This window comes from Phodopus roborovskii, unplaced genomic scaffold (genome assembly GCF_943737965.1).
Source record: "Phodopus roborovskii unplaced genomic scaffold, PHOROB, whole genome shotgun sequence".
In the NCBI taxonomy this organism is placed as follows: Eukaryota; Metazoa; Chordata; class Mammalia; order Rodentia; family Cricetidae; genus Phodopus; species Phodopus roborovskii.
The window spans coordinates 27900805-27924521 of NW_026126418.1; the positions used below are offsets into that span (position 1 = coordinate 27900805).

General features: G+C 40.5%; 1 protein-coding gene across 1 annotated transcript in view; it reads left to right on the top strand.

Annotated features, from left to right (window-relative positions):
- The window catches only part of Ttn (titin), a 271496-nt gene that overhangs the window by 40434 nt on the left and 207345 nt on the right, over window positions 1-23717 (top strand). The window contains exons 41-45 of the mRNA XM_051184409.1: window positions 1034-1265; window positions 2724-3008; window positions 3166-3291; window positions 7795-7983; window positions 13382-13438. Coding sequence (XP_051040366.1) covers window positions 1034-1265; window positions 2724-3008; window positions 3166-3291; window positions 7795-7983; window positions 13382-13438 — 889 coding nt within the window. The remainder of the gene's footprint in view (window positions 1-1033; window positions 1266-2723; window positions 3009-3165; window positions 3292-7794; window positions 7984-13381; window positions 13439-23717) is intronic.

Here is a 23717-nt window from a genome sequence, read left to right on the forward strand (position 1 = left end):
AAGAGTAATCTTAGTGTGAGCAGTGCTAAATTCATACTGAGGATGCTAGACATACTGTTGCTATCTGTCTTAGTCACTGTTCTATTGTTAAGAGACACCATGACCAAGGCAACTCTTGTAAAGAAAAGACTTAATTGGGGGCTTGCTTACAGTTGCAGAGAATTAGTTATGATCATGGTGGAAAGCAGACAGGTATGATACCTGAGAACTTTCCAGTCTGATCCACAGGCAGCAGACCGAGAGGAAGGAAACCTCAAAGGCCATCTTCAGTGACACACCTCCTCCAAGAAGGCCACACCCCCAATCCTCCCCAAAACAGTTCCATTAACTGGTGACCAAGCACTCAAACATATGAGCCAATGGGGGCCGCGCACATGCAAACCACCGTAACATGTGCTGTGCTTACGGGAGCTTATCTTTCCAAAGAAAACAATGGAAGGAGTATATTCTAAGAAACTCATTTTGAGTTTAGATCCCTCCTTTTTCTATTTAAGAAAAAAATACTTTTAGAAAGCTGTGTTAAAAACCATTTGCAGTGAAAACTCACATGAGTAGCTGAGCTCCTTTTCCCGCTTTTTTTTTTTTTTTCTTTTTGTTCTGGATTTTGGTTTCGTCACTCTTAGACAGAGGACAGTAATTGTACTCTAGCTCAGAGTTACAGTTTGTATGATGTGAAATCAGATTGAAGGGTGACTTCAAAGGCCTCTATAAATAATTAAAAGCTCCCAAATGTAAAATGTCATCATTTCAGTTATTATTTATTAAAGCACAAAAGTTTAAAGATGAAATAATTGTCTCCTGGAGCAGCCTCGCCCATTAGTCCAGGTATGAGCTTGATCCCCTACACAAGAGACTCAGGTACCACTTATCCAAAAATGTGCAGGAAAAAATTTAAATGTGCCATAATCAGCCAACTTATGATGCCATGATGACTTGATTTGTCATGTTCTTTCCGTGAACAGTCTTAGACGTGGATTAACTGGACTAGACCAGATTCACTTTCAGTTTTCTTCTTGTGTTGATCCGTCAACAGGTCATCGAGAAGCAGCGTGCTGTCGTTGAGTTTGAGGTCAATGAAGATGATGTGGATGCCCACTGGTATAAAGATGGCATTGAAATCAATTTCCAAGTTCAAGAACGACACCAGTATGTGGTGGAGAGGAGAATCCACCGGATGTTTATATCTGAGGCTAGACACAGTGATGCAGGCGAATACACCTTTGTGGCAGGAAGAAACAGGAGTTCTGTGACTCTCTATGTCAATGGTATGTGGTTGGACTTCATAATGTTTTGTGGCTTCATCTTGAATAATCCTTTTATTCCACTAACACAGTGGTGGTCCCTGAGAATTCTCTAAGGAACCCATGGCACTCATCTGGATGTAGCTGTATTTGGGCTCACATCAGCCCTGTGGAGAAAGAACAGCTGCTAAGAGGACCAGTGAGATGTCATTTCCAGGAAGCACCTACTGGTCAGGACTTCATTTGCTTGATTGACACTACTGAACATCCACTGTGTGTCAATTATAATATACTCCAGATGGCTTTCCAAATATGGCATTAAGCTGTTGTAGTTCTCCATTCTGTTTCATTGTGAATAACTCTACTATACAAGCAATGAAGACATTTTCAGCCTTCATTGCAAAGCTCAGGAAAACCCAGAGATCTCCTTTGAGACCCTAGTTTGCCTGAAAGCCTTGAGCAGAATGGAATGGGGCTCTGCCCCAGGCTCTAAGATCAGTGCTTTGCCTTTGGAAGTGGAATTCCTCATGCTACCAGGAGCTCCCTAACAGTCCCCAGGAGGATGTCAGTAAACCTCTGCTTTCCTCATTAGAAATGCTAGCTCTAAACTTAAACCTTGACAGGACCCAATCCTAACCCAGACACATAGAAAAGAATAGAAGCTACCTCCCAGCCACATCTCTGGCTGTCTTGGAGGAAACTCCCCCAAGTCAGGTGGAGGGGTGCTAGGAATTGTCTCAATATTCATAAAGATGATGCCTTGGCCCAGGTTTCCCTGGAAGATAATTCATCATGACATCCAGTTTTGTTTCCCCTGTAGTCATAGCAGAGAGTTGGAAGCTCAGAGACGTGAAGGAGTAGCAGATGCCAGCCTCATATAAGCCTTTCTTCCTGTTAGTGGTCTCCTCATCCAACACCAAGAATATACACTGATTAGTATATTCACAAAGCTGAAATTTAAAATCTGTTTATTTGCACTCTAATGATATGGAACAGTATTCAACCAGCCCCGATGCTTATAGCCCATCAGCCCTTGTATGTAACAGAGCAACTGTGACATGTACATAAATACTTGTAAAGCAAACAAACCTGAATGTGATAAGCCTTTTCACTGTGGAATTTGTTCAAATAACATTTATAAGTAGATAGGAGAGGAGAATTGTTCCAGACTTTTAGCTGTCGGTGTGCACCAACACCAGACCATAATGATGACATCATACTTAGGTGCCTACACTCTCAGTGCCTCTCATGAAACTTATAAAAATCTATCTGAAGTTATTTCTCTTCCTTGAAAGGAAAAAAATCTCCTCTTAGCACAACCACACACACACACAAAAAAAAAAAATCAGACGCCAGTAAAGATAACACAACACTGGGGTTTTGTTTCTAGACATATAGCCATCTTGAAACAAATGCATAGAGCATCACATGCTATTTACCCTTCTACTTCCTTATGGGCTCTTTCCTGGCATTGTCTTCTAGCTCCCGAACCACCCCAGGTCCTGCAGGAGCTCCAGCCTGTCACCGTGCAGTCGGGCAAGCCTGCTCGCTTCTGTGCTGTGATATCTGGCAGACCACAGCCCAAAATTTCCTGGTACAAGGAGGAGCAGCTGCTCTCCACTGGCTTCAAGTGCAAGTTTCTCCATGATGGGCAGGAGTACACGCTTCTGCTCATTGAAGCCTTCCCAGAGGATGCGGCTGTCTATACCTGTGAGGCCAAGAATGACTACGGAGTAGCCACAACCTCAGCTTCTCTGTCTGTGGAAGGTAGGAAGCCAGCCTGCAGCTCTTCCAGGGTAGTAACAATGGATTGCTACCTGACTCTGAGAGCAGTCTCCTGTGAAATAAAGACAGAACTCTGGGTACCCAACTGGGAGAGCGGTGTGGGGACAACCATGACAAATTCTGTGGTCTCTTTCTTTAGTTCCAGAAGTTGTGTCTCCAGATCAGGAAATGCCAGTTTATCCCCCTGCCATTGTCACTCCACTTCAGGACACAGTCACATCTGAGGGGCGTCCAGCACGTTTCCAGTGCCGAGTTTCAGGAACAGGTAGGTGCTTGATAAAACAGCATTATTCCTAGTGCTTAACAAAGAATGGTGTGGGACACGGTGTTCTTCATCCTTTCTTCCATCATGAAGATCTCTCATGAATGGTTAAACCTGAATGGACACTTTGCAGCAGATATATTAGAATCACCTAATTATTTACTTTGCCTGCACGTATGTCTGTGTGAGGGTGCCAGATTCCCTGGAATTGGAGTTATAGACAATTGTAAGCTGCCATGTGGGTGCTGGGAAATTGAACCTGGGGCTTCTGGAAGAACAGTCAGTGCTCTTAACCTCTGAGCCATTTCTTCAACCCCTTATTGGAATTGTTTAATTAAAAATTATATAAATGATTACATATACTACTGTTTTGTATATATATAGTCTTATATATATTTATTATTATTATATACAACATTTTTGTACCCCTAAAATTATGAAGGTAGTACAACTATTCTTTCTTTGAAGACTTTTTCTCACAAAAATACATTAAAAATAATCTAGTATCCTTATATAATTGTAGCTACATTTTAAAATGACAAAACTTACAGTTGTTATGTATTTATAGTAGCATTTTCATAGATTTCAAGAGAAACCATTCCATGTGAAGCATTATTGAGTGTATGGACAATGCATGTGGAAAGTATATTTCTGTAATGGACAAAAGTTTAAGCTTTCTACTCGTAGGTGAGATTGGAATTGTGGATTCAATGTATAACCTACATATGAGTATACTGTTTCATTGTTCTCTTTACCTCATGAACATAATGAGAAAACTATTATATTAAACTCTACAATATATATCTCAAGAGGGCAGGGATTATGCTTTAGTATGTAGACCCTGGTATCTGAAAAAAAAAAAATAGTACAACCTAGAAGGGAAGAGACTTTGGGAAAGCAAAGGGACTCTTGTCCTGAAAGGATACCTTGTCTATAGTAGATACTCAATGAAAAATTGGTAATAGGAGAAATAAATGTCTTTTAAATGGATAATATCAGCCCCTTAAGATTATAAACAAGGATGAGTTAAACAAAACAAAAGCAGTGTTTGCCACATAACCACCATTCAGAATTGTCAGCTTCATTTTTAATTGTGAGCATGCTTATCAAATGCCACCAGCCAACCCCTCACTTGATTTTGAAAAGAACATATTTTAAAAAGTATGATTGTGGCCTGATCTCAGATGCTCACAAGATCAATCAAAGGAATGAGTGATTGATTTACTCTAGATGAAAATTACTTCTTTTTTTTTCTTGGTTTCGCGTAACAACACTACAGGGGAGTTCTCAAGGCTTGGTGGCTATTGTTTCATTTATTACACTTCTTCCATTAGTTTATAATCCAATTTCTGCCTTGCCAACAGCTGTTTTCCTAAACCAGTGAGGATTTCAATAGATCTTCTTACCTAATGGCATCTTCCTCTGGCATGGAGATGCTAATCAAGAAACCTAATAGACTGTTTCAGTTTATGACTATAATTAAAGTATGATATATATAAAGCACACATAGACATGGCTCCCAGTTGACTGGTACAAATATATCCATTTGTTAGAGCCTTAGAGACTTACACTGGATATAAAATGTGGGTAGAGTCTATGGACTTAGTGTCTTTGAACTGTAGTTCTTGAGACATGATAAATACCAATAAATGGAAGATAGTTTGACAATGTTCTTCTAATGTAGTAATTTCATTTTAAAATTAAATATACTAATCTATACTATATATATATAGTCATTGAACTTTAGAGGAAAATTTTACAGACACACACGCACACAATCTAAATAGAAATAATTATAACAATATGTGTATAATAGATTTTAGTCTACAGATCATATCTTAAATGTTTCAAAAATGCATTCTAAGTTTATAAAACTTTAGAGTCAATAAGGAAAAATCACTTCTGCATAATTGATGTCTGTGTTAGAGTGGAACTTGTAGCTTTGCAATATCATTAACTCCCTATGTGTGATAATATCTATACACATGTGGACGTTTCTGCACCCTCATTAGACATGTCTTTGATATGATATAAATTAAATTCATGAAATGAAGCAACCATCCAGAAACCTCCAAAAGAATGATGTTATGTTTCTGAGACTGAAAATATTTACACCACACACCCTAGCCATGTGCTTCCTACGACAGTGCATCCTGCCTCCCACAAACTGAAGAGGATTCTGAGTTTTCAAATCCCTTGGTCCTAAACTTTCAGAGTAGGGAGGAAGGAAGCCTGGGTACTTTCTGAAGCCTGAGCGAACACTCTCAGGCTGCTGTCTGGCTAGGAAAACATCATCTGCTGAAGGTCTCTGGTGCCCACTACTGGTAGAGAGGAAATTTGGAAAAGTGTAAATTTTATTCATATTTCCTCATTCTGCAGAAAGTAAGCCTGAACCATTTAGAGACTTAGAGAATGACAGATTAATTAACTAATAAAGATTATTAATCTAATGATGAAAGATGTCCACTGTTGTCCTAAGCACCCTCTCCAATTTTATTCTAACAATACTTACACTGCTCCACTGCTATGGAGATGCTAAGTGCTGGGAGTGGCCAGACTGGGCTCTTGCATTCTAAGTGTTAAAGAGACACGTGTGTCTAGACCCCACAGTCATAAATACTGTCACATAAACTAAGTGTTCTCTGTCAGAGGCACAGATGGGAGGGCGTGTGAACTGAACAAGGGGTGGTAGGATCAGAGCAAACACAGCATGACAGGCAGAGGGGAACACTTTTACAAGTCACAGAGGACTTTGAATTTGATGGCCTGGAATCCACTTACAGCCAGAGTCTTGTTGATTTTTTTTTTTTTTAACCTCTATGAAACTTGATCCAGTCTGTCTTTAGAAATAATACTGTGTTGAGCAAAAGAGGAAAAAGGTTTTTATAGATGAAGAAGATCAGGAGAAAAGCTTGGAAGATGCTCATGAGACCCTCACTGGGGTGACCCAGGTGGGGAGAGGGTAGCTGACAAAATATTCAGGAAGGTGAGAGGGAAGGAGTGGTGGGTGGGGGAAGGGCTCACAGAAGCTACAAGCAGCCAATGAGCAACTCAGTGGTGTGCTAGCCAGATGGACCAAATGCTCTGCCAAGGGAGGTTCTATTTTTTTCTCTCCATTTACTGCATTGTTGTTAACAGTTCCCATCCTTTGTTTTCCATGGTGCTCCAATCGGTTCACGGTGGCAAAATTGTCAGTAGAAATAAACACACACAGACACACACAGTTCAGTCCATGCATGGAATAGTTATTTAATTCTTTGTGACATTTGCTTACCATATGTCTTTCACATGTTACTGAAGACACTGCTGGTCTCCTTTGGCATCAGACATTTTGCTACAACAAAGCGCTCCTTTCAGTGGTTTGTGAGTCATTTCTTGTGATAGGTCACTGAGCTCTCATAGCAATTGTGTGCAGTGTTTACTCCGTGGATTCTCATCCATACCATTTTACAGATGAGAACCCTCATCTAGAGAGATTAAATGGCATGTCCAGGTCAAAGGCTATCAAACTATACTGCCAGCATACTGTTTCTAATGTACCTTATAACCTAGGAAACAGGGAGGTTTAGCTCTTTAGGAGGAAGATCCTGTAGCTCATACATCACTGCTGCCACTGGGAGCAGGTTGTCATTTCACAGGTCAAGAGTGGCACCAAGATTCTGAATGACTGAGCTGCTAGAATAGGGCTAAGATGAAGGAAATTGTCATGACTGTGCTCCAAACTGAGATGACTCAGTCCTGACACTAAATACACTTAACTAAATGTGTGTGTTCCCTTAGAGTCAGGTGCCAGTGTATTCATATTTTTTTCTTCTTATTGAGGTAGCTCTGTTATGTGGAAATAGTCAAATGAGTCTAAGATGTCTAAATGCTATGTTTTCCCTCTATTTCCATTTGTAAAAAAAAAAAATGCTTTCTATATAACTATTTTGCTAAAGCCTTTCAACATTGGCCCCATTGGTAACAAATTGTAGAGATGTAAGATGTCCGTTTTAGGCTTGAGGACACCGAGCTGCTCAGATCTCTCATTTTCTTATCCTCAGCAAGCTACAGTGGGCATTTCCCTCACATTCTCTTCTATGCCTTAGCCACAATTTCCAAATCCTTCATCCTGCTTCACAAGTGAACTCTCTGAAGCTACTGAATATGACATACAAATGTCTCACAAGAATATATCCAATGGCTAGGAGGGGTGGTACACACCTGCAATTCCAGCATTAGGATTTAGAGGCAGGTGTTTTAGAAGTCAGAGGTCAGCCTCTACACAGCAAGTTCAAGGCCAATGTAGGCAACATGAGACTGTCTCAAGAAAACATTTTTTTTAAAGGATAAAACTAAAATCTTAGAGTTTGAAATATTGCAACTAGTTCAGCAATAGAAGAAGCAGGATCTTTCTAGAACCATGTTTACTTCTTGTAGATGAGAGCCATGTAGTCACACAGATGCTTACAGACAAGTAAGAAACACTCTCACTTTAACGATTTAAATGTGTGTTTTCTTTTGCAGACCTGAAAGTGTCTTGGTACTGCAAAGACAAGAAAATCAAGCCATCTCGGTTCTTCAGAATGACACAGTTTGAAGACACCTACCAGCTGGAGATTGCTGAGGCTTATCCAGAGGATGAAGGGACGTACGCTTTTGTTGCTAATAATGCTGTGGGCCAAGTATCCAGCACCGCCACCCTGCGACTGGAAGGTAGAGTGAGACTCTAAGAATTTCACAGTACCAGTAACAGTTACTAGTCATAGAAAACCCTTCCATTCTTTTCAGAATGTGCGATTCCCGTGCTGCACACAGTTTCTGCTCCTCGCTGACCAGTTCTCTCTGGGCCCTGGTCTTTTTACTTTGCCCTGCTTTTTCTCCATAAAGTTTTGTGATGTTTTACTGTCACCACTGGCTTTTCTGCTTTCTAATCAGCATGTATCAGACTGTAGAGGAAAAGGCTGAAAAAGTGGGTATTTGCTTTCTTACTAAGCTAGGGTAGAGAGCAGACTGTCTTCATGTGGTGTCAACACAACTATGATTTCACAGGCATTACTGTAGATAATTTCAGATCTGATCACTAGATTGTATGTTCACCAAAATGAAAAGGACCCCTAAGTGTTGAGAAACCTACTATTGAGGTGATATAATGATTCTGTTCATTAGCTATAATATAGTCAGAAATACATTCTTGGGCACTGAAAACTTTAATTCAAAACAAGAGTAATAATGGTCTGGGAGTGTGGTTTGGTGGTATGGAACTTGCTTAGCATGCTCCAGATCTTAAATTTGTTCCCTTGCAACACACACACATTCTCTCTCTCTCTCTCTCTCTCTCTCTCTCTCTCTCTCTCTCTCTCTCTCTCTCTTTCTCTCTCTCTAAAAAACTATAAAAAATTTCACACACAATCATGCTAGTTTTTTTCCTCAGTAAATGTAATCTATGTGATATATACAGAAATCCATAATGATTTAGGGAAATTTCTAGTTTCTCCTTTAATTTTAAGTACTACAATTATATATTTTCTTAATAATGAATTTAAAGTGGTTTACAAGATAGAAAAGTTTGGTTTATAAACAGAGTGGGAAAAATAATCCCTAAACCTAGTTGCATTCTCCACTTGGAGTTTATTTTATTCATTAACCTTGTCTATCTGGAAAATGGACATAAATTTGTGTGACTCTGATTCAATAGTGACAAAACGTTAGGATTGGATTGGAGTCTAGTTCATCGCTGAAATCTGTGGTAATCTTAAAATAGACAGTTCCAAATGAGTTTTGATTTAAGCAGGGAAGAGCATTAAACACTGGCATGCTTCTTTTCAGGGTTTAGCCAATCTGAAGAAGTTGCATCTGACTTCCAATGGCATGTCTCTCCATCAGTTTCAATTAAGAAGGAGGCCCTTGGCCAAAAGCCCATCTTCACCCAGCCTCTGTCAAGCCTCAGGGTGCACAGCGGGGAGACAGTCAGATTTCATGCAAGGGTTTCTGGTGTTCCCAAACCAGCGATCCAGTGGTTTCATAACCACCAGCCAATTCTACCATCAAAAGATGTAGTTTTCCATTTCGAGGAGTCCACAGGCATGGCTTTAATGCTTATAGTTGATGCTTACCCAGAGCATGCTGGGAAATACTCTTGCAGAGCAGCCAATAGTGCTGGGGAAGCCACTTGTGCAGCTATACTCACAGTGACTGCAAAAGGTAAAACCCCTCTTGCTCCAAGGACTTTGATTTTGCTGTCTGCCATCCCACTGCTACTAATGAGACTCCCTGCCGCTTGTATCACTGCATACTTCAATCAGTTCACAATTTACTAACCAACTAACTTGCCATACATCTCTCCAAGCATCCAACTACGGGTTAACCTACATACTTGAATCTACTGAAGTATGTGTTCCATGCCATAGGAAACCACTGTTTTGTTAGGCACCAATTTTGCTTGGCTGCTTTCTTTTGGAGGAGAGGGGTTTGTTTTCCCAAATGAGACTGCATCATTTCATCATCAAATGATCTTTCTGCTTAGTAATGTATTAAAGCATATGTGTCAGATAGAGTCAGATAAATAAGAAATGGGCAGGGATGGAGAGAGAATCAGATTGTGTCACTCTGCATGGCCAAAAGGGTGACAGAGGGAAGGTGCCAGATGCTGTCTGCTGGTCCACATAAGCCTTCAGTACCCACCCATTGCTGGACTTGTGTGGTTCTACATTCTAGAACACACTGCATCTGGCATGCTGTTCGCATGACAATGGCCTCATTCACCGTCATCTTCAATGCAATTTTAGGTTACTGACCTAGACAAGCAGAGGCAGTTTCAAACTTGACATTCTTTGCTTTTCCTTTTTGTTTTTGTCCTTGTTATTGTTTTGTTGCTGAATTGTACAGTGTAAGCTTTAGACAGGCAAGGTTCTAAGAAAGACATAAGAGAGTCTGCAAAGTCCCAGACAGCAAATAGTTCCTCCTTCACAAAGGAGGAGAGCAAAATATTCCAAAAGGAATCTAAGTCATATCGAGGACCATTGCATAAATATGCAGTGGGTGTGCTTTGAAAGTGTATCTCAAAGTTCCTCCCATACTGCTGCATCTGTTCCAGAGACAGGTTACACCACCCGCACCACTGTCACAAAGTGCTAGAAAGTCCTGGGTTATCAGAGAGATCTCGCAAATATTTTGGGGGGAAGAGGGGTGTGGCAAAGACCCCTCCCCCCAACCTCTTAAGGTCTTCACAATAAAGTGTGGCAACACTGCTCAGCTTCTCTGTGTTCTAGAAGCAAATCTTCTGTTAATATTATCTAGACTCACAAGGGTGTGATGATGGAGGCATCTGATCAGGTAAAGCATCCACATAATGGAAACATCAGTGCCTTGCCGGGGACAATGTTTAACTAGTAGATCAAGGACTACAGAGCTGTGCTATGCACAATGATTATAGAAAGATGGCCTCAGTGGTGCTAGGCATAGAAGGGGGCCACATGACATGCAACTGTGAAAGGAAGAACTTGCTTCCTTTCATCCCCATCACTTTCTGAAGCTTTCTGTGCAACCACACCAAATCAATGAATATTCTCCGTAAAGCGTCTCTACCCTCTTAGCCGTAAACACCCAATCAAAGTAGACCACATCACTGGCCAAACTTGTAGGACAATTTAACTTTCTAGTCCAGACTCAGTTTGAAATCTCAGTTCACAAAATCCAGTTGTTTGATATGTGCTTCTGCTTCTAATGTTCTGTTTATCAAGGACAAACCTTAAAAATATGCCAGAGAAGGCTAAAATATTGTAGTTGCCAAGCACTCCTTGGGTAATTATCATTGATTGTATCTGACACTGAGCTGAATTTCAGTTTAATTGATCCTTTGTGAGAGTACAGCAAATTATCATTAATGATAAGCACGTTTACTATGCAGCAGCCACTGTCATTTCTTTTCAGGCCTGGAGGATCTAGGTATATAGAAGAAACCATGAAAATAGAAAATTGGATATTGAAAATAGTAAGGTTCTATTTGGACTACAATTAATGGTCTGTAGATAATTTTTCTATAAATGACACTGCTTTTACAGCCTTACATTCTTTTGAAATTATAGAGATTTTTTTTTCTCATGGCAATGCCATTATTTTAGTTATTATTGTGCTTGAATCTCTATTGTGCCTCAAAGAGCAAAGAAATATTTATCTGGGAGAAACATAATTGTCCCCCTTACCTGTAACTCTGCCTTTTAGACACAAATAGAATGAAAATACCGTATTTGAAGTGCCTGGAGCTTGTATTGTGTATCTATAGGCAAAGGACCTACTGGGTCACAGGGAAAGGAGGCAATGGACAAAGGTCAGGCATCCTTTGGAGCTGTGGGAAGGAATAGCCAGCCACCAGTTCCTCCTTGATCCTCATCAAACCGCAGATGGCAATAGTGGTAACCAGGGGGCAGCCAAGGTTTGTGCTGAGTACAGCTAGTTTTGCACTGAATTGTGGTCATCCTTCTGCTCAGTTCAGAGATTCAATCCCATTTGTTCACTTAATGCATCTGCAGTCCCACTCGCCAAGAAGAGATCCTTTTCTGAATATGAGATTTTTGTTCCACAGCAATCCCTTGATCTCTCTCCATAACAAACAGTTGCAACATCTAAGCGAATGAAGTTGCTCTGTTCAGCTCTCTGTTTTCCCTGAAGTTTTGGCTAACACAGTAACTGTACAGAATGACTGTCGAGAGGTGCTGTCTTGGAGATGTGTTTTGTCACATTGTGCAGTTGGGTGTTGGCTGTGTTATATAAGGGGGAGAAGTATGGATCTTTCAGATCTCATCTAAAACATACATCTTAATAGAGTATCATCTTAATAGAGTGGATTGACCTGGATACTTTGGCCCCAGGAATTCTTGTGTGCTCAGTTCTAAATGATTATGTTATTAAAATGTTACTGAAGCAGGACAAGATTTTGAAACCCTGGAAGTATTTCTTGTAGTAAAGATAGTATTAAAGATAAGATGTTTTTATGTGTTTGAAGAATGAAGTATTGAGCACATGCATCTACTTATTTAACATAAAGCCAATATTCATATGTGCCTCTTTTATTTTGATCCAATACCTTTATATAAGCTACATGGCTGCCCACCAAGATCAAATAGGAATGTAACTGGTTTGAATATGGTCTTAAGTGCATAATAAAATAGTTACATCAAATGTTACTTTTGAGCCTAACATGCTTTTCTTCTCATTATGACAGTCAGCCTTCTTGACATTCAGCATGAGTTGTATTCTTCCAAACACAGCTAATGTATGACTTGCTCTAACTTTATTCTTGACTAGCAAAAGAATCATGAGGCAGAGTAGTTGCAAAAGTTACTCTTTGCTCAGACACTAAAAGTGTAATACTCAGAGAGTCACAAACTAAACCAACCTATGAAGTTTAAAATAAATCATTGCATTGGGTTTGCCATTTATATTATATGCCACAGATCACAAGGAAATGCCAAAAAAAAAAAAAGAAAAGAAAGAAAGAAAGAAGGAAGGAAGGAAAAGAACCTTGTAGCATCTATCACAGTGCTACATGAATTGGAGAACAAAAATACATCCCAGGCTACCAGCCCTCATCCTGGAAGCTGTCTCAGAGACCATAGTGCCCCAAAGCTGTACCTTCTCCTTATATAATAAAAGCAATTTAGACTTGAGGAGTCTTTGTTCACTGGCGATGTATAATCAGACTTTGTACAGTCTCAAGCTTGAAAGGTGGCTCAAATCAAGGAATCAATTACCATTTTTTAAAAAGAAATGCTTCATTCTGCTGAAAAAGAAAAATCTAAAAGTGGCAAGCAAGCAAGTGCATGTTCCTAATAAGTGTGGTTTCATCTCTTAGCAAGTGTGTAGTCATAGGACATTACAAGGAATATTCCTTTAGCTTTTGAGTTGCTTTTCTGAGTGCATGTAAAGGCATGGGGGATCGGGACCCTACTCTGTCAACTTTTGATACCTCAGTTCATCAGTTCATTTGGCATGGATACTTTGGTAGAGTGTATTTTTTTTTAACAGAAGGGCATTGTTTATCACATAAATCATGAACTGAGTCACAAACTGTTTGTTGATACTCATAAAATTTTCTTGTTTTTTTCCATTTTAGCCCCTGAATCCATTTTACATGAGAGGATTGGACAGCAGATTGAAATGGAGATGAAAGGTATTGTTACAATCAATATGAGATTAAAGTAGAAATTCTGGAGGATTGGCCTACTTTATTTCTCTTAGTATTATTGAGACTATGGCATAGATGTACGAATATATCTCTTTGAGTATATATTATTATGTCGCATGCCTGATTTAGAATGCTGATGGTTATGTGCATTTCACAGTAATTTATTGGATGATAATTTTAAATATTGTATTGAAACTTTCAGATTCATGTTTGCAGTCATCTTGAAAAGTGTGTACTATGAACAGTTGTCACTTTAATGCATGGAATCATGAAATAGAAGTTTGTTTCCAAAATCATGGTGAATTGAATTGAACAATGGGAGTTAACCTGTCATTTTCAGAATGCAATATCATGAATGAATTATAATAGAAATGCGACTTTGTTTAGGATGTGGGAAAACCTTACATTTCCATTCTTGGTCTACACATTGATATGTCTCTTATACTGGCTTGCAGATAGCTATCTCATGTGACCTTTGCCTGCTTTACTTTGCATCATGTTGTGACTCTATAGCTGTATTAGTTCGAATAAACGCCTTCTCATTCTGTGTCATCTAACTATGATTATAGTTCTATATATTTTTCAAATAGTTAATTCTCAAAAATCTAATAATCTACATTCAAAAGGATCAGAAAGGGCGTTTATTCTACTCTCTGCAAGTCAGGTAAGACTTTCCTCTTAGCCATCAAAACAGCAAACTTGTCCTGCCCTCAAAACAAATGCACACAGGAAAATGTTATTTTGAAATGCACTTTTGCTTGTTCAAGAGGAAATTTCAGCAGTCTGAAGAAACCAGACCAGACAACGAACGATTTTCGTGTCAGAATCTTTTAAACTGAACACGGTGTTGCGTTTATTCGAACAAATATGGTGAGTGAAACTTTTATGGATTTGTGAGACTCTGTAGCATGCACTTTTATTTCATTTTCTATTTTGCAATTTCATTTATTTTCAACTTTTTCAAGTGCTATGGAAAATAGTAAAATGCTTTGTAATTTGATTTTCTTTGCAGAAGAACTCTTTGAGGGGGAAGATGAACATGCAGGAGACATGCGCAGTGCCTTCTCTGACTCCGAAGACACAGCCCGCCACTCCCTGATGGCGAGAAGATACGCAAGTAGAATGTCATCCACAAGTTCCTGGCCTGAATGTTTCAAGCCTACTTTTACTCAAAAACTCACATTTCAATATGTTCTAGAGGGTGAACCTGTTGTGTTTACATGCAGACTGATTGCCTGTCCGACTCCAGAAATGACTTGGTTTCATAATAACAGGCCCATCCCAACAGGTCATCGTCGGGTTATAAGAACTGAGAATGATTTACACCAGCATTCTTCCAGCTTAGAGGTGAAGAGGGTCCAAGGCCGAGATTCTGGAAGTTACAGGTTCCTGGCAGTTAATAGCGAGGGGTCTGCTGAGTCCAGTGCATCATTACATGTTTTCCAGACAGGGCAAGATGAGAGATACATAGAATTTCTGAAAAGGACAGAACAGACTTTTGAAGGCATGGGGGGTCTAGGTGAAAGGGGAGAAGACAGGATTAAGGTTGACTTGAGGTTTACTGGCTCCCCTTTTAACAAGAAACAAGATGTGGAACACAAGGGAATGATGAGAACAATACACTTTAGAGCAGTGAGCCCGCTCAGGAGAGCAGACTATGTGTATCATGACAGTGAGTGGTCAGAAAGTAAATCTGATATCAGAGGTTGGCTTAATGTAGGTGAACGTTTCCTAGACGAGGAGACCAAAACGAAGTTGCAGCGATTACGGGAGGCTAGAAGAATCTTCTTAGAGAAAAAGAAATCATCTCTTTTAGATGCATCATCTGAAATAAATGAAAAGACTTCGAGGAGTGAGGATGTTCTTAGGGACACCCCATTCTCTAGAGAGGAAGTGAGTGAGTTTGCTGAAGACAGGGATAGGGTCAAAAACTCAGCTGAGAGAATTGCCCAAAATCCATACTCCCTTCCTAACCAAATACATCAAAACAGAGAACCTCCTGCAAGCATCCAAGAAACTGGTGATGAAGAAATTCTCCAGACTGAAAATAGTCTGAGCCAAGAGAAGTTTCTAGAAGGGAACCTCCCCAGAGGCTGCCTTTATGAACATGCTCTAGTAAGTGAAAACATGCAAGCAAGGGGTCAGTTTGAAGAAGCCATGACCAGCACTGTGGTCAGAGAATCAATGTATACCTCTAATCAGGAGATGTATGAATATAAGAGTGAGGAGATGTATGAGGTTCCTGAAAAGATATCGCAAGTTCTCACACCATATTCCAGTGAGTGTTTGGATACACTTGTAAATATTAAAGGAACCAAAGATGTAGATAGTGAAGGAGGAACGCAGCAGGGCTGGCAAAGACAATGCCCTGCTTCCATGAATGTGGAAGGATTCAAAACTGAGCAGGAGGAAAAAACAAGATCTTTTGAAAATTACTTTCAAAAACATCCACAACGATGCCCACCTTCGTTTCTTCAGGACATTGAGTCTCAAGAAGTTTATGAGGGTGACAGCTGTAAATTTGTATGTCATTTTCAAGGGTACCCTCAGCCCATAGTGACATGGTACAACAATGAGATGCCGATACCACGGAGTCAAGGCTTTACCACTCATACGTTTGAGAACTACTCAACATTAACGTTTCCTTCTGTTCAGCCTCGACATGGAGGCTCGGTTACCTGTGTGTTGTTTAACCAGTATGGAACAGTAAAAACATCTGCTATGCTTAGGGTGAAGGCAAAGCCAAGGTATGATTCCCAGCCCCCTCAGGTCCCAGTGTGGCCTGACTATACAGATGAAGAGGAAGAGCTGGCCTTGGTGTTCGACCAGGCAAGAAGTACTCGTCCATCTTTCAGTCAAGAGGGCCATGGACATCTTCATCTGCTAAAAACTCCACCCCCAGAGCTCCCCTCTGCAGACACAGAGTTGCTCTCCTTCCCGGTAGAAATTCAGATAACTGCAGCCACTCCAACCCCAGAACAGGACAAAGAATACAGGGAACTGTTGGAGATGGAGCCTGAAGCAAGGCATCGAGATCAAACCAGCCAGTCGCCAAAACACAAATTTATATTCTCCTCTGATATTACTAATGAGCCACCCAAAATGTTACAGGAAATGCCAAGGAATGCCAGTTGTAGGGAAGGGGACTCTATAATGCTTGAATGCTCAATATCGGGAGAGCCTCAGCCTGTAGTCACATGGTTACATAATGGTGTTCCTATAAAGCAAAACCAAAAGTTTGAGGTTGAAAAAGTTAATTATAGCCACAGATTATATATCTATAATGTCACCTCACAAGATTCTGGAAGCTATGAATGTGTGGCTGAAAATGACTCAGGCATAGCTGACAGTATTCTAGACTTAACTGTAGAACCTATCACTTACAAGGAATATAGTCAACTGGAAAATGTAAGTGGAACTTTTGCACAGTATTCTAAAACGCAACAAGCACAAGTTCAGGAGGAATCTGTAAGGACGCATTTTTATGATGATCTGGTTAGCCCTTCAAATATAAAAGAATATACTGTGAGGGAGTATTTTCAAAGCCTTGAGACAGTTGGGCATGTGGACAAGGAAAATGAAGTGTACTGTACAACGTCTAGTGAAAAGCTATCCAAATCCATGCATGGCACTTATAGACCCACAGATAGTGATAAGCCTCACAGAGCTGAATTCCTACAATACCAAGGTGAGGAGCATGTATGTGAAAGCTCTCAGCCACACAGGGCAGAGGACAACATTTATCCATTCGGTGACGAGTTTCGCAAAGCTAGCTTTAGAAAAGAAGTCGTAGATGACTTTGGAAATCGTGGAGCAGAATGGGAAAATATGCAAGGGCATTCTCCAAGCGATTATGTGCTGAATATCCACGCCAAGAGAACCTCTGACACAGTTCAGGACACAAAAGCCTCGCCTGTCACTACCTATGAAGAAGCCCTTGGAGTAGAGAGGTACTTCCCAGGGAAAAAGGTAAAGCATAAGATCATTGCATTTGAAAATCTACAACATGCAGAAAGGGGGGTTCTAGAAAAAAGACGAACCAAAAAATCATTCGTGAGTGCCCCGCAGAAGAAGCTGGATGATCCTGAGTTCTCTGTAAAGCAAAGAGATTCAGGCTTGAGCAAGCTAAGTGTAAATATGCATCAGGTGGGGGAAATGTCTACACACACAGAAGCAGAGTCATCTAACATTGTTATGGATTTGAGGCAGCTTTCCTCTCAAGCTTCTGAGGGATTTGAAATAGAAGAAAGTGAACACCAGGAAGAAATGCTCCTTCTAGATCAAACCATAGTTTCAGAGAAGGGTGAGCATGAAGTGCCTGTTACATTCGACCTAAAGCAGCTTCACTCCCAGATAGAAAGTACAGGTATAACCTCCCAAGACTCGGCCAGTGGTCAACAAGATGAAAGCTCTTTAAAAACTCAACAACGTATTTCCAAGCTGGTTAATCCTGAAGTCATTGTCTTTGATCTAAAGCAAATGTATTCTCGCATAGAAGATCCAGACAAGGTTTTCCAGGGCCAAGACACTGAGAATGAACAGGAAACACACCTCAAAGAAGAAATTCCTATCGGCCAAAGCTTTCAATGTGTTCAAGAACAAAACACAGCCGTTTTAGAAACAAATCACTCGCTTCAGTCTTTTTCTGAAGCGGTGCATGGTGAATCGTGGGCTTCATTCCAGATTTCACCTGCTGACGAGGGAGAAGCTAATGTTTCTGAGAAAAACAGTTCTCTGGGAAATGGATGTAGTTTCATAGCAGAGTTGAAAAGTGCAGTGAATGAGGGAGAACATTTGGAGGTTCATGAAACGGAAGACAGTTCCCCCTTGGAGCCAGCATTTGGTGTGACTCAGGGATACAATGAAATTCTGGAAGACCCCAGAGGGGACATGTACAGAGCAGACGTGACTCACAGACAGCTGTCTCTATGTCAGTGCCTGCCATTCTTGATGACTGGAGAACAGCAGGACCTAAATGACCAGATAAGAGATGCAATTGAAGCCTCCAGACAAGAAATCTATCATGAGGTTCACGTTCAAAATGAAAGCTCTTTGTCTACCATAGAAGGAGAAAAGATAGAAACATGTTTTCCTGAAAATCTTCTGAGATTGGAGGAGGACCAAACAACTGAAGAGGGGGCATCTGAGAGCTTCCTAACACAGTACTTACTTGCCATGGGAAAGTATGAGGTGCCTCAAGTTAGAGACACCAAACGCAAGGCAGAACTTGTCCAGAGTGAGTCAGTCACCTCAATGGAGGTTGAAGAAGTAACTTTCAGCACTGTGTATGAATATTACAACCAAAAGCAGGACTCCCTAGGACGGCCCTATTCTCCTGAATCTGATGTTTCAATTGATGTGGGAAGTACAAGCAGCGAAGAAATGTCTGAGTTAGATCAGTTCTATAGCCCGCCATCATCTGTGGAACAGCTGGAATCTCCGAAGTCTTCTGACTTACATTTTAAGGCTTCGGGTATAACTGAGCAATCCCTAGTGGATACAAGAAGTGAGCCTCTTGAGAGATACTCAACTCCTTTAGAGGAAAATGGGGAAAGATACTCCACACCTTCAAAAGGGGAAATAACAGAAAGATACTCCACACCCCCAGGGGAGTCTCTAGAGAGATTCTCCACACCCCCAGGGGAGGCTCTAGAGAGATTCTCCACTCCCCCAGGGGAGGCTCTAGAGAGATTCTCCACACCCCCAGGGGAGGCTCTGGAGAGATTCTCCACTCCCCCAGGGGAGGCTCTGGAGAGATTCTCCACACCCCCAGGGGAGGCTCTGGAGAGATTCTCCACTCCCCCAGGGGAGGCTCTGGAGAGATTCTCCACTCCCCCAGGGGAGGCTCTGGAGAGATTCTCCACTCCCTCAGGGGAGGCTCTGGAGAGATACTCCACACCCCCAGGAAAGGTTCTAGAAAGAGATTTTATTCTTAGTAGAGGACCAAATCATACTACAAATATAAGCACAAACCTATCAAAAATAGAGAGGGAAGATAGTACACCAAATGAACATTTCCATACCCCTACAGCAGAGAGGAGTTCATCTTATGAAATATGGCGTTCAGATTCATTCGGCACACCTAATGAAGCCATAGAACCCAAAGAAAATGAAATGCCTCCATCTTTTATTGAGCCTCTAAGCAAAAGGAAGATATATGAAAATACAACATTAGGCTTCATCGTTGAAGTTGAGGGTCTTCCGGTCCCTGGTGTGAAATGGTATCGGAATAAGTCTTTGCTGGAGCCAGATGAGAGAATCAAAATGGAAAGGGTGGGCAATGTGTGTTCCTTGGAAATTTCTAACATTCAGAAAGAAGACGGGGGAGACTACATGTGCCATGCAGTAAACATCATAGGGGAGGCCAAAAGCTTTGCGAGTGTAGTCATAATACCCCAGGAAGATAGAGCAGTGGCTCTCCCACCACCAGTAACCCACCAGCACATCATGGAGTTTGACTTGGACAATGCCAGCTCATCAAGAACACCTTCCCCTCAAGAAATTGTCCTGGAAGTGGAATTAAGTGAGAAAGATGTGAAGGAGTTTGAAAAGCAGGTGAAAATAGTCACAGTACCTGAATTTACCCCTGATCATAAAAGCATGATTGTGAATTTAGATATCCTTCCACTGAATCTCGTGGACTCCGGTATGGAGGCCAGAGGGAAAGAAGGCACAGATTTCAACATTGATTTAGACGCATTTGAAATGCCTCCTCGCTTTATAACACCCATTTGTGATTTCAAAATTCCAGAAAACTCTGACGCCGTGTTCAAATGTTCTGTCATAGGCATCCCTAGCCCAGAAGTCAGATGGTATAAGGAGTATATGTGCATTGAGCCAGATGACATGAAGTATGTAATTGGTCAGGAGAAAGGGGCTCATAGCCTTAAAATCCGAGATGTCGGCCCTTCTGATAGTGCAACGTACAGATGCAGAGCCCTGAATAGTGCAGGAGAAGCCATCTGCCGAGGCTTCCTCACCATGGGAGAATCCCAAGTCTCTGCTCTGATCACAAGGGCAAGCAAGGTGACTGTAAGCAGTCAGAGGGAGGAATTAGTCTTAAGGAGCAAATACGCAGACAGCTTTTTTGAATTCCAGGTGGTAGAAGGCCCTCCCAGGTTTATCAAAGGTATTTCTGATTGCCACGCCCCCTTAGGGACAGCAGCGTATTTCCAGTGTTTAGTTCGTGGTTCTCCAAGACCCACCGTTTCTTGGTACAAAGATGGAGAATTGGTCCAGGGATCAAGGTTCAGTGCTGAGGAAAGAGGCATAGGGTTCCACAATCTGTTCATAACAGGCTTAATAAAAGGTGATGGGGGAGAGTACAGCTGTGTAGCTACGAACAATTCAGGAGTGGCTAGCAGCTCTGCCATTCTCACCCTCTCTTAAAATGGGATTTCTCAGGGCCTTAGTCACTACCAGTATCTATGGATTGGCAACCTTCCATATGTAGCCACTATATTTGATCATGACACTGAAGACCCCTGGAGATATGGTCTTTCTGTGTAGAAATCTCATCTGTGTAATGCATGTAAATACTCCAAACACTGAAACCATCACTTGTGTCAGTTATATTGTGTGTCATCCATCCAGCACGATTAAACACCTCCTTGGCTACCCAACTGTTTGTGTTTCTACTTTTCTGTAACTACTCCTCCATAGAGTGTTTTAGCATTCTCTTTTACCAGGTAAACTGCAGATGCAATGTAGGATGAAAGGTGACTGTATTGGATAAGCACATAGAGATAAACTGGTAAGAGAAAACACCCTCTGCCCCTAAGTCGTTTTTTAACACTAAGCCTCTTAGCATTCAGACAGACCTGTGTTGATTTATGTAGATGCAGATGGCAAAGCAAGCAATGAAACCAGCTTTGACCAAATGGTAGCCAACTTCATAGTCTGTTTATTTGCAATCTTGATAATGAATTTTGCTTTTTAAGAGATATTTTCATTATTCCTATTTTTCTTTTCTTTTTTTCTATTTTTTTTTTTTTTTTTTTTTTTTTTTTTTTTTTTTTTTTTTTTTTTACCTAAGGAGGCCACCTTAGCTGAAAGGTTTCTCTCTACAGTTTTTTTTTTTTTAATTTTTTATTTTACATGTCGATCCCAGTTCCATCTTCCTCCCTCCCTCTCTCCCTCCACCCCTCCCTCCTTCCATCCCTCCATCCCTCCCTCTCTTCCTTTTACCCTCTCTGTCCCCACATGCACCCTGACCACCCTCCCCTCCCATCCCCCCACCCCAATTCCACATGTAGGGCAATGCCAACCAGATGGGGTCATGTAGATCTGTCAAGTCATTTGAAGTGGGGACTTAGGACTTCTCTCCTGTCTCTAGGTTAAGGCAGTTATCCCTACATGGGGGATGTGTCTGCAAGGTCCTTTTGTGCACCAGGAATACATCCTGGTTCCACTGTCTGAGGTCCCCTAGACTGCTCAGTCCTTCTTGCTGAGACCCATATTCAGGGGGGCCTGAGTCAGTCCCATGCTGTATTCCCAGCTATCAGACTGGTGGCCTGTTAGCTCTTCCTTGTTCAGGTCAGCTGTCTCTATGTGTTTCTAGAACCTGATCTTGTCCTTTCCCTCTGTATCTAAATTATAGTTTGACACAGTGTTAAATTATGGGTGTTTGCTTCTGTTTCCAACAGGTACTAGATGAGGGCTCCATGGTGGTGGATAAGTTAGTTGTTGATCTCATTATCTGGGAAGGGCATTTATGGTAGCCTTTCCACAGTTGCTCAAATTGTTAGTTGGTGGCAGTCTTGTAGGTCTCTAGACCTTTTTTTAGGTTCAGTTTTCTCTTCAAACAAATAATGTCCCCATCTTTTATGTTCTCATTCCTATTTTTCTTGAGTATTTGCATTATCACTGGAACTGGAAGGGTCAAAGTCTCTGAAGGCTTTTCTAAACACTTGCAGGGCAAAAATACAGATAATGCTCTTACCACATTTGAATATATTGTATTGTCTCATTTTGAGCATCAGGTGAAAGTACATCATTAATTTATTATCAATCTGCGGGGGTATAGCAATATTCATCTACATATAAATTCTTAACTATACGCAAATGTCAGGATCTCTAAAATTAGGAGAAGGTTTGGACATTTATAACTGAGACAATCTGGTAATTTTTGTTTAGGGATATATGTGTGTGTGTGTGTGTGTGTGTGTGTGTGTGTGTGTGTGTATATATATGTGTGTGTGTGTGTGTGTGTGTGTGTGTGTGTGTATGTATATATGTATGTATGTATGTGTGTGTGTCCATAGATTACATTTTTTTACTGTCTTTATAGAATTTTAATCTTTAAAGCTAACTAGACATTAATAATCATTCAGATTCCAGTAGAATATTTATGTTTATAAAGTGAATTTTAATTTTGTAATTTGGTTTTTCAATTTTAATAATTGATAAGTACTTTGACATTATGAATATGAACTAATGTGGACCTTGATCTTTGCATAAAAGACATACTAAGTATGAAAGAAGTCAGCTTTCTTACTTAAAAATATGGAATTTAACCAAAAGGCCTCAGAGGTTATAGCTTCTTTGTCACCTAGTGGGGACCATTCTTGTAACAGATGAGAAAACAATGAAAGAGAGAATGAGATTACCAGTTTCACCGGCCATTCTTAAATTATGATCATGACCTATTGCTGCACTTGAGGCCTGCCCTTGGACTATTTAAGGGCCATGACTATAATAGCTATATGAATGTTATCAAACAAAGAGCATTTACTTCAGGTTTAATTTCCATAAGAAGTCATATAGCTACCATATGTGTTATGTTTCTTTCATCTGTTGATGGTATTCTCACAATGGAAATTCTTTCACATCATCCAAACCAAAAGATTAAAAAGTCTCATCCAAATTTTTAAATATGTATTTGTTTTGAGTGACCATCATCCAGTGATAAGCAATTGCGGAACAATGATTTTTGATTCAATCAGAGAGTACTTAATACCTTCTGGTAATAATTTAGATATAATACACCATACCTCTATCAAGCTGATTCTGATATAGCTAATTCTATAGCAAGGGGCTTTAGGAGGTTTTTTTCTACATTTAGTTATATATTATATGTTTAATTAATTATAAATCATGTCATAGCCAACATGACAAGCACACTTACACACATATTACAAACATAATCACACCCAAAACCCAGAAAAGCAGATGAAAGTAGGGAAGGAGGTAAATGTTTTCATATATGTTGATTTTTAAGTATATACTTCCATTCACACAAGGAAGGTTTTATTTGATTTTTCTC